Below are 13287 nucleotides of genomic sequence, written 5' to 3'. Positions count from 1 at the left end.
AGGCCCTCATTATACACTATGAGTAAAGGGTTCACACTGATTCACTTGTATCAGATGTCAATGCATTCTACAGACCTAATTCCACACAACTATTGGAACCATTTAAAACACTTAGAGAGAAACCTCCACCTTACTTTGTTTTTTTCTTTTATCGAAGTTAATTATTTGTTAATATCAGGTTAATTCACAAACTATCATCTGAACATTTTTATATGCTTAGGCAGATTTTACAGTGCTCATGTCACAACATAAAAGTACCAGAATATAAATTAAAGGGAAGGTGACACCTTAATAAATCAAGGCAACAACGCAAAGAAAGAAGCACCTCCGAGACATCACATTGATAGGTATAACTGCAGCTATGAATTTATTATTTTTATATATCATAACTTAGCATTGAATATAACAGCTCTGTGGTGGGATTTATGTTTTGCAAAAATGATTCTGTGCAAAATTCTAACCCATCTCTTTCAATAAGTGAGAATGCTCTTCTGTGATTGGTCACCAGGAGATGGCATTCCGGTTCGATATATTAGGTAGAATTTTCCTCCAGCCACTAGGGCACTCCTACCTAGTGGACTGGTTAGGTACAGTCAAAATGCACTCACAGGCAAGGGAGCCAATTACATGGCCCAAACACTCGTGTCACATTGACTTCACTGTTCAAAGTGATGCCAGCCCTCTTGCATAATGTACTGTTTCACAACTCTCAGGACATGTTGAGTGGGCAAGGGCTGCATTATGGGCATCACAAGTCAGTAAATTACTGCCACTCACCTGACACCTTTCCGCTGGGCAAGGGGCATGGGTGCAGGAACCAGGGGCATGGGATGAGGAGGCATTAGCGCCAGGGTGTGGAGGCCAGAGGTACTCAATTTATAATCGTTTAGTAGTACAGAACTTGAGTATTGCTGAAAATAGAGACATGCTGTCCAAGCTTTTCATCTTGCACTCATCAGGGCAATACACAAGAATAACCAATGTAACAGAAAACAACAACTTATATTGCATGAGAAGAGAGTGCTGATTGGTTGTTGTTGTTGTTTTCCCTTACATTGAATATTCTTGCTATTGTCCTGATGAGTGCAAGACAAAAAGCTTCGACAACATGTCTCTATTTTCAGCAACACTCAATTTATCTGAAATCTCTATACGGCCTTTGGCATCCAAAATGCTCTTGCAACATCTGGGTGGGGCTTGCTGCCTCCACACCCAATTTTACAGAGATTGGGAACTGATGAGATTATTGATCCCAAGGAGTTTAATGAACAGATAGTCTTGGGACATGACCTTTCTATGGTTCTGTACTACAGTTAAAGATACAGCTGCATGAGATTCAAAACCAGCTCAGTAAAGTTTTAAATTTGACATTCGAGATTTCTAGCTTCCATTTCTAAATCTATCATAATAATATCTTTACTGAGTATCAATGTCAGCATTAAACCTTATTTTTAAAAGCCAGGTTTGCTCAAATCTTAAAATATCTACGGCCCAGGTGCTGCTGGCTGTGTTCTCCATAAATGATAATTACAAAGATGTTAATTCTTTTCTAATAATTGGAACTTCTCTTTTTACACAAAAAGAGAGTCACATTGAAAATGTAAATAACATTCGGCTGCTCTTTTAGCCTGAGGAATTCTTGCTCCATTACATTAAGTTACATACCAAAAGGGCATTATTTTTTTTACCTGTTAACACTGAAGCAAAAGGTTGCTGAGGGTCAAAGGGACATTTCAATCTTCCAGACTCGAGATCATGCAAGTCCAGTTGAAACACAGGTTCCTGATAAAAAATAAAGATTGCCTCTCAGAAACATGATTTGAATGAATGAATCTCTTTGTATTAAGCATGTATCATTTATGTTAAATATCAACAAAGTGTTGTGAAAATCCCTTTGAAGAGAGTTGATGGATGATGTTCATTCCATTTACTGCATTACCCTGCCATGCACCACTTAGAACAGTAGCTAAAATTACATTACCTCTGCCCGGGGTCCCAGCTCAATAAAGGCACACATTGGGTGGAAGGCTCCAGTGCCACAGACGTACGCGTGGGTCTTGTTATAATTGTGAAGGACCCTGATGAAATTCGCACACTCTCTCTGTTCAGGAAACAGAAAGAATCATTAGCACAGACATGAAAGGAATGGATTCACAAGGTGCCGGTGCCTGGGTTCTCTGATCATTGCTCCTCTGAGCATTGTGTCTACAGAGCTCTCCTGCAACACATTCTTTGCTGTGTCGCATAACCCTCCTTGAAAACTTGCTTGCATCGCTGCTGTACTTTTTAAAAAGTGAAAAACAATTACACAGTCACACCTTATGGAAAATTACAAATGCAATACCATATATAACAGAAGAAACATAAACCTGTGGCAATTAGGGTTATTTATTACCACAGAATTTCTCAAGTTAGCATGTGGGAAGGGATGATGAGTTTATCAGGGGAACAAGGACACATGGGTTTTTTCATTTCAGTCCTGAGATTACCAAAGCAAAACACCAGAATCTTATTGAGCACTGTCTTCATAACATGTCAGCATCTTGTAGTCCTCACCTGCTCTGTAACTGATATCTGCATGATGTCAAGTATTTGATAATTGTGAAGGAATGGAGCATTTTTTGAAATGTAAAGTTGCAAATAAGTTGGGGATGAAACTAGTCGAGCCATCATGCTGCTTGAATTTGGGATTCACAGTTACTGGTTTTGATGAAAATTCTCGACCACAGCATACTGTTTCTTAGAAGGAGGGAGTCGTACTTGAGACATGAATTTCCAAGGGATGGGTGGGAGAGGCTGTAGTTATTTTAACTACATTACACCCACTTTGGAAGGCTGCTTTTGGAAGGGATACAAAGAGGGGGTCATACATGGGGGGCCTAAATTTCATCCAGACCTGCTGCAATGCCAGAAGTGGAGCAGAACTGGACTCCCAACCACCAGTGTGCCATGGTGTTGACCTTGTCTCAAATCCAAGGGATGTGGGTATTTGCATAAAGGGAACAGGTTCCTATGCTATTTACCGCCAATGCTATCATAACAAGTGGAATTCCGGAGGGGTACCTTGCCTCTCCAATGGAGGGGGTGGTGGCGGTCGGGGGAGGGGGGGTGAGTAACCATTGTAGGTGAAGATGGAATATTTTTAATAAACAATAATTTCACAGTTATCATTTGGAAATAAGCATTGTGGGCCCTATTTCCACCTTGACATCTGCATCCTGTAGACTTTTTTTTGAGAAGAACAATGTGACAGGTTAATCCTCCTGTCCTGTTTCCTCTTCTCATTTCAGGACAGGAGGGCTGCAAGTGCAAAGAACTCCTGCCCTCACTTTCTTCCATATGGAAAGGAAAGAGACCAGGAAGAACTGGACCCCAACACAAATTCTAACCACTACTCCTAACAGGCCAGGAATTTCGAGACCAGCATGGTTTATATGATTTTTCCATTATACAAAAAGTGTACACTGTCCGTATCAGGGATTCATGGATAACCCATGACTAAAAAGTGGACAGTTTAGCTATCGTCTTATCTGGTTTATAACCTGAGAACATATTGCAACCAAATTCAAACAAAACATGCCACTTTATAATAAAAGTAAACTTTTGTTAGAGCTCTATAATTGGTCTCTGCATGATGTAGCTAGGGAGGGAAAGAATTCACCAATTCCTCTTCCTGATGGCTATGCATTGACCTCTGTACTTGTAGATGTGTTGTCTCAGAATGGAATTGGATTTGACTATTACATCCTCCACATTCATGGTCTTGGTCAGCTATGAAATATTTCACTAAGGTATCACAGGGCGGCTTGTGCCACAGAACTAGAATTGGATGAATCGGTGCCTTCAGTGAGGAATGAGGAAATTAGAAATTGGATAAGTAACTAGTGATAAAAATTCCAGGGACTACAAAATGGTCAATCAGCCCATCCTGTAATCCAAATTCCAGAAACTGGTCTAGTCATATTTGCTGCACTCCATAATTTCACCCAAAGAGTAAGCAAAGACCAGAAATTGAGATTTCGTACTTGGTAAAGCAGTGCCAAAGCCCACTTTTACCAGCAAGATATCCTCAATCTTAAAACTTTCTCTCACCATCTTGCACCCTTCCCCTGCCCCTCCAACCCAGCATCCCCCCACCAACACCCCCCACAACCACCACCAATTTTTTTTCCTCTCCTATTCTGCTGAAGCCATTGACTCCTTGCTGGTGTATGGTTACACAAACACTGAGCAACCTCTTGTGCCTTGCCAAAATGACCATTAGTAATTTATTCATGTTTGTTTTTTAAAGTGTGTGACTAGGCTATTGAATCACAGAGTATATTGCAACAGAGAAATGGATGACAAAGTGGAATGGATGAGTTGAATGTCTCATTCCGACATTCCCACACAATATGCACATGCGTATTTCTAGCAGGAGAAGGTGAGTAGTGATTAGAAGTGGGAACCTTGACTAATTTTCCCCTCTCTAACCCAAGGACCACACCAACCAACTGAGGTTAACTAATTCAGTGGAGACTGGGGATCAGCTACTCACTGCATAGACTTTCTGAGCCATTCCTTTTTACAAACACAAGAAACCATGGTGATCAGATTTCACAGAAAATGAAGAAAAATTAACTAAAAAAAGGCACTGGAAAAACTGTGGCACTTTTGAAAACATTTGCAATAACAATTTTATGAGTATTGTTGCTGAATATGTATCAGATCCAATGTTGTATATTAATTACTTTATGCTTAATAAGATTGTTGTGCTAACAGTAGCTTATTTCTACATGAATATTTAATCATACCTCAAAGGAGATATCAAAGCATGTATGTTCACATTGTTGGATTTTAGTGTTCACTCCACTGTCTCAAATCTCAGCAAAATAGAATCCAGATGGAATCATTTTAAATTAAGGATTGTAACAATATCTTTTACCAATGCACAGTTACTAAGTGAGTTTTTCTCTTTAATTTTATATTTTCAATGGCAGGTAATAAAAAAAGCGATTCTAAGGATAACAATTGTTTATTGTCAAATGCTACAACAAAGAATTCTGCACAAAGTAATTATTGTACAGGTTAAGTGCAGATGGAGGCTTTCTGACATGAATTTATTTTTTAATAGGGTTACAGTCAATTGTTAACAGAATGCAAACAGCAGTTTATTTATTAAGAGCTCCTAAAATTCAGAGCAGGAATAGCACAGTTTAGCAAGTCATGAGTGAAACAAACTTTGTCATGACTTGATGTTCACCTCAGGGCGAGGGAGAATATATCTATAGAACATTCAATTTAATTTGCTTAAATAAAGATGAATAATTGTCATTATTATAAATGTGATGACAGAACAGTCCTCAAGGCTAGAGTGATGAAATCCACCAACTAAGGCCCCCATGCACATTATTCTACAATGAAACCTCAACCCCAGTTTCAGAAAGTGCCCTCCGGGCTCGTGTCAACAGGGGGCTCGGCTGAAACTGCCAAAAAACGTGTTTCATTAATGTGACCCTTAGCACCTAGCAGCAAGAGGTCGCATTCATCATCTAGTGTGTCACAAAATCATTCTTTCTGAATGGGATTTTGTAGCAATGTAATTTGAAGTGGGGTCCTGGGAAACCTTTGACATACCTCTTTTTTGCCAAAGCTAATGTTCATTTTCATTTTAAACAAGTTACAATGGTTCTTTTTATCCCAGATACATTCCTTTGAATAGAAATCCCCTTTACCAATTCTTTTAAGAGGTAAAAAAAAAATCACAATTAAAATATAAGCACACAATATTTAATGTTTAGCATTTATCTGGGCCACAGTATCCAGATAGTTTGATTAATTTCATAAGATATGTGATTCCATGTTGCTTTTCTATCTATAAATAAACTCATTATTATAGGAACAGGAGTAGGCCATTAGCCCCTCCATCCTGTTCTATTCAATAAAATCATGGCTGATCTGTATCCTAACTTTATTTACCCATCTTGATTCCATATACCTTAATACCCATAGTGAGCAAAAATCTACCAATCTCAGATTTAAGATTATTAATTGAGCGAGCATCTATGCTTTTTGTGAGAGAGAGTTCCACACTTCCATCACCCTTTGCGTGATGAATTGTTTCCTAACTTCTCTCCTAAATGGCCTGGCTCTGATTTTATGGTTATGTCCTCTTGTCCTCGGCTCCTCCACTACTGGAAAATGTTTCTCTCTATTTACCCAATCAATTCCTTTCAAAATTCCTAAAAACCTCAATCAACTCACCCCTTACCCAAATACAATACAAACCTTATTGATGTAGTCACTTCTCAATTTAAACCTTGGAACTCTGGTAACATTCCGACCAGGACATAGAGGTTCTGTCACTAGACTAGCAAGCCAGGAGCCCAAAGTAATGATCTGGCAACATGAGTTCAAATCCCCCCACAACAGTTGGGGAATTTAAATTCAACTAATAAATAAATCTGGAATAAAAGTTAGTATCAGTAATGGTGAGCTAGAAACTTAACAACCCATCTGATTCACTAATGTCCTTTAGGGAAGGAAATCTGCTGTTCTTACCCAGTCTAGCCTACATGTGACTTCAGACCCACAGCAATGAGGTTGACTCTTAACTGCCCTCTGAAATGGCCTAGTAAGCCACTCAGTTGTATTCAAGAAGGTGACTCAACACCACCTTCTAAATGAGCAGTAAATGCAGCCCTTTCCATTGATGCCCACATCCCATTAATGAATAAAAAAATGAATCTGGACTATCCTCCTTCCAAGGCCAATATTTCCCTTCTAAGGTGTGGTGCAAGAACTGTACACAGTACTCCAAATGCGGTCAAACCAGGATTTTGTATAGCTGCAGCAAAACATTGGCCCTTTTACATCCTCGCCCTCTAGTTATTCAAGCCAACATTCCAGTAGCATTTTTGATTATTTTTTTTGTACCTAACCACAACATTTCAAGTGATCTGTGTACATGGACCCCTAAATCTCTTTGGACCGCCACTGTTCCTAGCTTTTCACCATTTATAAAATACTTGGATCTATCCTTTTTTGGTATAATAGATGATCTCACACTTAACTGCATTGAAATCAATCTGCCACAGTTCTGCCCACTCACATAATCTACCAATGTCTCTTCGGAATTTTATTCTCCCAACTACAATATTTACTATGTCACCCAATCTTTTTCTCATCAGAAAACTTGGATATATGATTGTCTATTTTGTTATCCAAGTAAATAATAAGTACACTTGGTAGTGTAGAACTTGAGTATTGCTGAAAAAAGGGACATGCTGTCAAAGCTTGCCTTGCTGTGCTCATCAGGACAGATGCAAGAATGCCAAATTTCAAAGGGAGCAACAATTTATACTGCAGGAGCAAAGGGTGCTAATTGGTTGACAAGTCAACTCTGACTGGTTGAGACATTGCCATAGAGAATGCACCAGGGAACTACTGTCCCTCACACTTTTAATTCAAAAAAGATGCAAAGCCTGGACATATCCTTGTAACTAAAATCCCTCATCCCTGGAACCTTTCTAGTAAATTTCTCCTACACTCCCTCAAGGACCCTCACATCCTTCCTAAAGTATGGTGACCAGACCTGGATGCAATACTCCAATTGGAGCCTAACCAGAGCTTCTCTGTTTTTGTACTCAATACCTCTAATTATAAACCCCAAGACCCCACATGCTTCACTAACCACTTTCTCAATATGTCCTGCCACCTTCAAAGATCTATGAACATGCACCTCAAGGTCCTGCACGCTCTTTAGAACTGTGCCATTGAGTATATATATCCTCTTCCTATTCCTTCTGCCAAAATGCATCACCTCACACTTGTCAATATTAAATTCCATCTTCCACCTCTCTGCCCATTCTGCTAGCCCATCTATGTCCTGTTGCAAACAGTTCATATCATCCTCACTGTTTGCCACTCCTCCAAGGTTGGTGTCATCGGCAAATTTTGAGATTCTACTCTGTATTCCAAGATCCAAGTCATTTATATATAGCAAAAAAAAGCAGTGGTCCCAGCACTGACCCTTGGGGAATACCACTGTCTACCACCCTCCAGTTTGAAAAACAACCATTTGCTACGACTCACTGTTCCACTCCTATTCCATGAGCCTCAATTTGTTAACCAGCCTTTTATGTGGCTCCTTATCAAATGCTTTCTTGAAATCCATATAAACAACAACCACCGTATTCCCTTCATCAACTTTCTCCATTACTTCATCAAAAAGTTCAATTAGATTAGATATGATCTCCCTTTTACAAATCCATGCTGGTTCTCCTTAATTAACTCGAACATCTCCAAGAATCTGTTGATTTTTTCCCCCTGATTATTGTTTCTAAAACCTTACCCACTACTGATGTTAAACTAACTAGCCTGAAGTTGCTAGGACTGTCCTCACGCTCTTTCTTGAATAAGGGTGTCACATTTGCCACTCTCCAATCCTCTGGCACCTCCCGTGTATCCAGGGAAGATTAGAAGATTATGGCAAGACCTTCCGCTATCTCCACCCCCACTTCCTTTAGCAACCTGGGATGCAAGTCATCTGGACCAGGTGACTTATTTACCCTAAGCATAACCTGTCTTCATAGCACCTCCCCCGTCAATTTTTACCCTCTCCATTGCCTCTATTCTCTCCACTTCTACCAATATTTTGTCAGATTCTACTTCCTTAGTGAACACTGATACAAAGCACTCATTAAGTATATTGGCCTTGTCCTGTGCCTCTAAGCATATAATACCCTCTTTGTCCCTAATAGGCCCCACTCCTCCTCTTACTACCCACTTCCTATTTACATGCCTGTAGAAGATTCTTGAGTTCCCATCTAAGTTGACTGCCATTCTCTTCTCATGTTCTCTCTTTGCCAGTCCTATTTTCCTCTTCACCTATCCTCTCAACTTATTGTATATGGCCTGATTCTCACTTGAAGAATTCACCTGACCCTTTTTTTTTGTTTCATCATAACCTCTATCTCCCAAGGAGCCCTGTTTTTGGTTCCCTTACCTTCCACCCTTGTTGGAACATGCCTAGCCTATATTTGAATCATCTCTTCCTTAAAGATTACCCATTGTTCCGTTACAGTTTTTCCTGTCAGTCTTTGGTTCCATTTTATCCTGGATAGATCCCTTCTCATTGCATTGAAATTAGCCCTCTTCCAATCTCGCCATTTTACCTTATATCATTCCTTGCTTTTCTGAATTACTAGTCTAAACCTTATTACACAATCTTCATTTGCTTCTCCACAGACACTTGGTCCACTTGGCCCACCTCATTTCCCAGCACCAGATCCAGCAATGCCTCCTTTCTAATTGGGCTGAGAAAATACTGATCAAGGAAATTCTCCTGAACACATTTCATAAATTCCTCCTCCCTTTACTCTAAAATTATCCTATTCGATATTTGGGTAATTAAAGTCCCCCAATATCACCACTCTATAGTTCTTGCACATCTCTGCGATTTCCCTGCAGATTTGCTCCTCTCTCTCACCATTCAGAAACCTACAGAATCCCCCCAGTAGTGTGATCATACTTTTTGCTTCTCAATTTTAACTAAATGATTCTCTCTTTCCAATATTACAATGTTTTCCCTAATCAGTACTGCCACCCCACGTCGTTTTTTCTTCTCTATCTTTTCAGAACACTTTGCATCCTTGTATATTAAGGGACCAGTTCTCTCCATTTTTAAGACACAATGCTACTACATCATATTCCCAAACTGCTATCAGAGCTTGTAGCTCACCAACCTTATTCATTTACACACATGCATTGTAATCCTGACTTTGTATTTCTCGTAGTCCTTCTCAGTCCACTCCCATCTAATACGGAACTACTTCCCTTTCTAGTATTGTCTAACACTCTCACATTATGCACCTTATTCCTCTTTTCTACTTCTATATGCGGGTGCCCATCCTCATTCCAATTTAGTTTAAACTGTCCTCAACCACACTGGTGAATGTGGCTCACTTACGCTTGCTAGAACCAACATATATTCATACGCAAGGACCTGCCCTCTGCAGGCAAAAAGAACATGTCCAGGCTTTGCACCTTTTTTGAATTAAACTAAAGCATAGGGGCAATAGTGCCCTGGTGCATTTTCCATGGCAACGCCTTGACCAGAGTTGACTTGCCAACCAATCAGCACCCTTTTCTCAAACTGTATAAATTATTTATCGCTTTAAAATTTGGCATTCTTGCATCTGTCCTGATGAGTGCAAGATGAAAAGCTTCAACAGCATATCTCTTTTTTCAGAATTAATAAAAACAGTGAATAGTTGAGGCTGCGGCACAGATTGTTATGGGACACCACTTGTCACTTCCTTCCAATTCAAGGACATACCGACTATTCCGACTTTCAATCTTCTTTCGCCAAAGCAATCTCCTACTCAGGTCAAAAATTGCCTTCAATTCCATGATCTTTACTGTTAACTCATAGTTTCTTATGTGGAACCTTATTGAATGCCTTCTGGAAGTCCATTTAACCTACATCCATTGACATTCCCCTGTCCACTGCTTTAGTTACTTCCTCAAAAATCAATTAGATTTCTTGCATATGTCCTGCCCTTTATAAAGCCATGTTGGTTCTCTCTAATCAACTCAAATTTCTCTAAGTGCTCAGTCACTTTGTCCTTAAGTATAGATTCCAATAACTTCCGCATAATAGTTCCGATGAAAGGTCACAGACCTGAAATGGTAGCTCTACTTCTCTCTCCACAGATGCGGCAAGACCTGCGAAGTTTTTCCAGTACTTTCTGTTCTCATTTCAGAGTTCCAACACCTGCAGTATTTTGCTTTTATCCCCATAATAGTTGTTTAATTAGTATAACTGAATGCTGATAATACAAAAGTAATTTACCATGAAACAATACCTTTAGGTCAGGGTCGTGCTGGAGTTGAGTCAGATTTATAACGAGTATGAACAATGAAATGTTATGCTTGGATTAAATCCAAGCTCAACGGTATTCCAGAAATTGCATGGTTACAGAACAAACATTCATCCCCTCACTCCAGTACATGCCAATCTAAATCTACTCACATGGTCTACTCAGAAATATAAGAACACAACTGAAGTATATTTCATAACAGAGTTTCTACTGAAAAGTTAAACAGTGTTTTCTGTTTTGAGAGTTGCCTGACTTACTGCATACTTCTACCATTTTCTCTTGTTATTTCACATTTACAACATTTGTAATGTTTCCTTTTGCCCCACAAATATCTTCATTCAGACTCTGCTGCACTTAACCAACTTCACATCTTGTTCGACTGTTATACGTACACATGTTTCTTTTCTCAATGAGTAATAATCGACACACCCTGTGATCCAGACCCAAGTGATTTGCACACTCTGGGATCCACACACCCTGGGATCCAAACCTGGCAAAGCACTGAGGATCTGCAACTTAGATCTGGAATACCTCATCAGGAAGCTGGTGTCTGGTTATTTCATTGAATATTTAAATGTCAATTGCCCAATCAAAAAAATCATGGTATAGGTTTAACAGGGCATAGTAATCTTTCTTCCAATTAGAAGCTGAAATAAGAAGGCATATGGTGTGTTAGCTTTTATTAGTAGGGGGGTCGAGTTTCGGAGCCACGAGGTCATGCTGCAGCTGTAAAAAACTCTGGTGAGACCGCACCTGGAGTATTGCGTGCAGTTCTGGTCACCGCATTATAGGAAGGATGTGGAAGCTATGGAAAGGGTGCAGAGGAGATTTACTAGGATGTTGCCTGGTATGGAGGGAAGGTCTTACGAGGAAAGGCTGAGGGACTTGAGGTTGTTTTCGTTGGAGAGGAGGAGGAGGAGAGGTGACTTAATAGAGACATAAGATAATCAGAGGGTTAGATAGGGTGGATAGTGAGCGTCTTTTTCCTCGGATGGTGATGGCAAACACGAGGGGACATAGCTTCAAGTTGAGGGGTGATAGATATAGGACAGATGTGAGAGGTAGTTTCTTTACTCAGAGAGTAGTAAGGGCGTGGAACGCCCTGTCTGCAGCAGTAGTAGATTCGCCATCTTTAAGGGCATTTAAGTGGACATTGGATAGACATATGGATGAAAATGGAATAGTGTAGGTCAGATGGTTTCACAGGTCGGCGCAACATCGAGGGCCGAAGGGCCTGTACTGCGCTGTAATGTTCTAATTCTAATTCTAATAATGAAATGGACACACTACAATGATACTTACAAAGGGATGTTTCCCTGTCAATTTGCACATTTCAACTCTTTCTTTGGTTCCAGGCCAGTGAATCTGTAAAATAAAATTATCTTTTTAGATGTAGACACTATAACACATTTTTTTTTGTGCAATCCTGAAATACAGAGTTGAGTTTCCCTTCTAGCTTAGTGGGTAAGTTGATTGTTTAATATGGCGTGGAGCCACACAGCTCAGGTAGCTCCAGGTATGATCTTCAATTGGATGATCGCAACCAAGATTGCAGCAAGGGCACTATGATTATCATAACACTACCCCCACCCTACTCATACTAGTGAGGGGGGGGAAGACATAGTCAGCTAGAGCTCACCCCCAGATTGCTATCCTACAAACCTAATTTGAAAGCGCATGAACCTTAAAATAACTCTTGCCTCAAGTTAAAAGGTTGTGGGTTCAACTCCCACTCAAGCAGCACTGTTGGAGGTGCCATCTTTGGGTTGAGATGTTAAACTGAGGCCCTATCTGAAGTGATGGATCGGGCTTGGGACAATAGCTGGCTGATAGACAGTGTTGAGATTTAACATGAGGAATGGTCAATTAGATGAGTTACTGTAGGGTTGCTTTGACTCACAGAACTATATCAATGCTTTCAGGAGATAAAGGAAGAGAAATAATGGGGAGAAAATATAAAGAGATTGATTGTTCTGGACCAATTCTGTAAGGATACTAGCTGGAATATTGAGCTACTCTATTCTTTGGGTTTTATTTTCATATTTATTCGTAACACACTGCGCAAATTATTTTATTCAGTTTGATGAAGAAAGAACACATTCAAAAGTAATACTTACCTTGCTGGGCATCATCTGTCTTAACAATGTATACAAATTAATTAATGAATAAACTATAGATGAGAAACAAAATGTATCAAGCAAACTGCAAGTATTTTTCTTGAGCCTGACTAAAATCTCTACCACTTAACTATAAATCGATGGAGGTCGATCCCCATATTATCTATTTTGTAATGTGATCTGAAGAATAATAGATTCTTTATTTCAGCCAGTTTTTTAGCCAAACTCCAATAACCATGGCTAACTTATATTTATCCTAAACAACATGTCATCTTAAAAACCATGATAACTGGTCCTAGATATCCAAT

General features: G+C 39.6%; 1 protein-coding gene across 5 annotated transcripts in view; it reads right to left on the bottom strand.

Moving 5' to 3' along the window:
* Window positions 1–13287, bottom strand: part of sema3d (sema domain, immunoglobulin domain (Ig), short basic domain, secreted, (semaphorin) 3D) — a 368459-nt gene that overhangs the window by 141029 nt on the left and 214143 nt on the right. For all 5 annotated transcript variants that reach the window (XM_068059610.1, XM_068059611.1, XM_068059614.1 and 2 more), the window contains 3 exons: window positions 12165–12227; window positions 1982–2101; window positions 1689–1782 (listed from right to left, as the gene is read on the bottom strand). In XM_068059610.1, the coding sequence (XP_067915711.1) occupies window positions 1689–1782; window positions 1982–2101; window positions 12165–12227 (277 nt within the window). The remainder of the gene's footprint in view (window positions 1–1688; window positions 1783–1981; window positions 2102–12164; window positions 12228–13287) is intronic.

Source organism: Heterodontus francisci, chromosome 27, assembly GCF_036365525.1.
Source record: "Heterodontus francisci isolate sHetFra1 chromosome 27, sHetFra1.hap1, whole genome shotgun sequence".
Taxonomy (NCBI): Eukaryota; Metazoa; Chordata; class Chondrichthyes; order Heterodontiformes; family Heterodontidae; genus Heterodontus; species Heterodontus francisci.
This window is presented reverse-complemented; position numbering and strand designations above follow the sequence as displayed.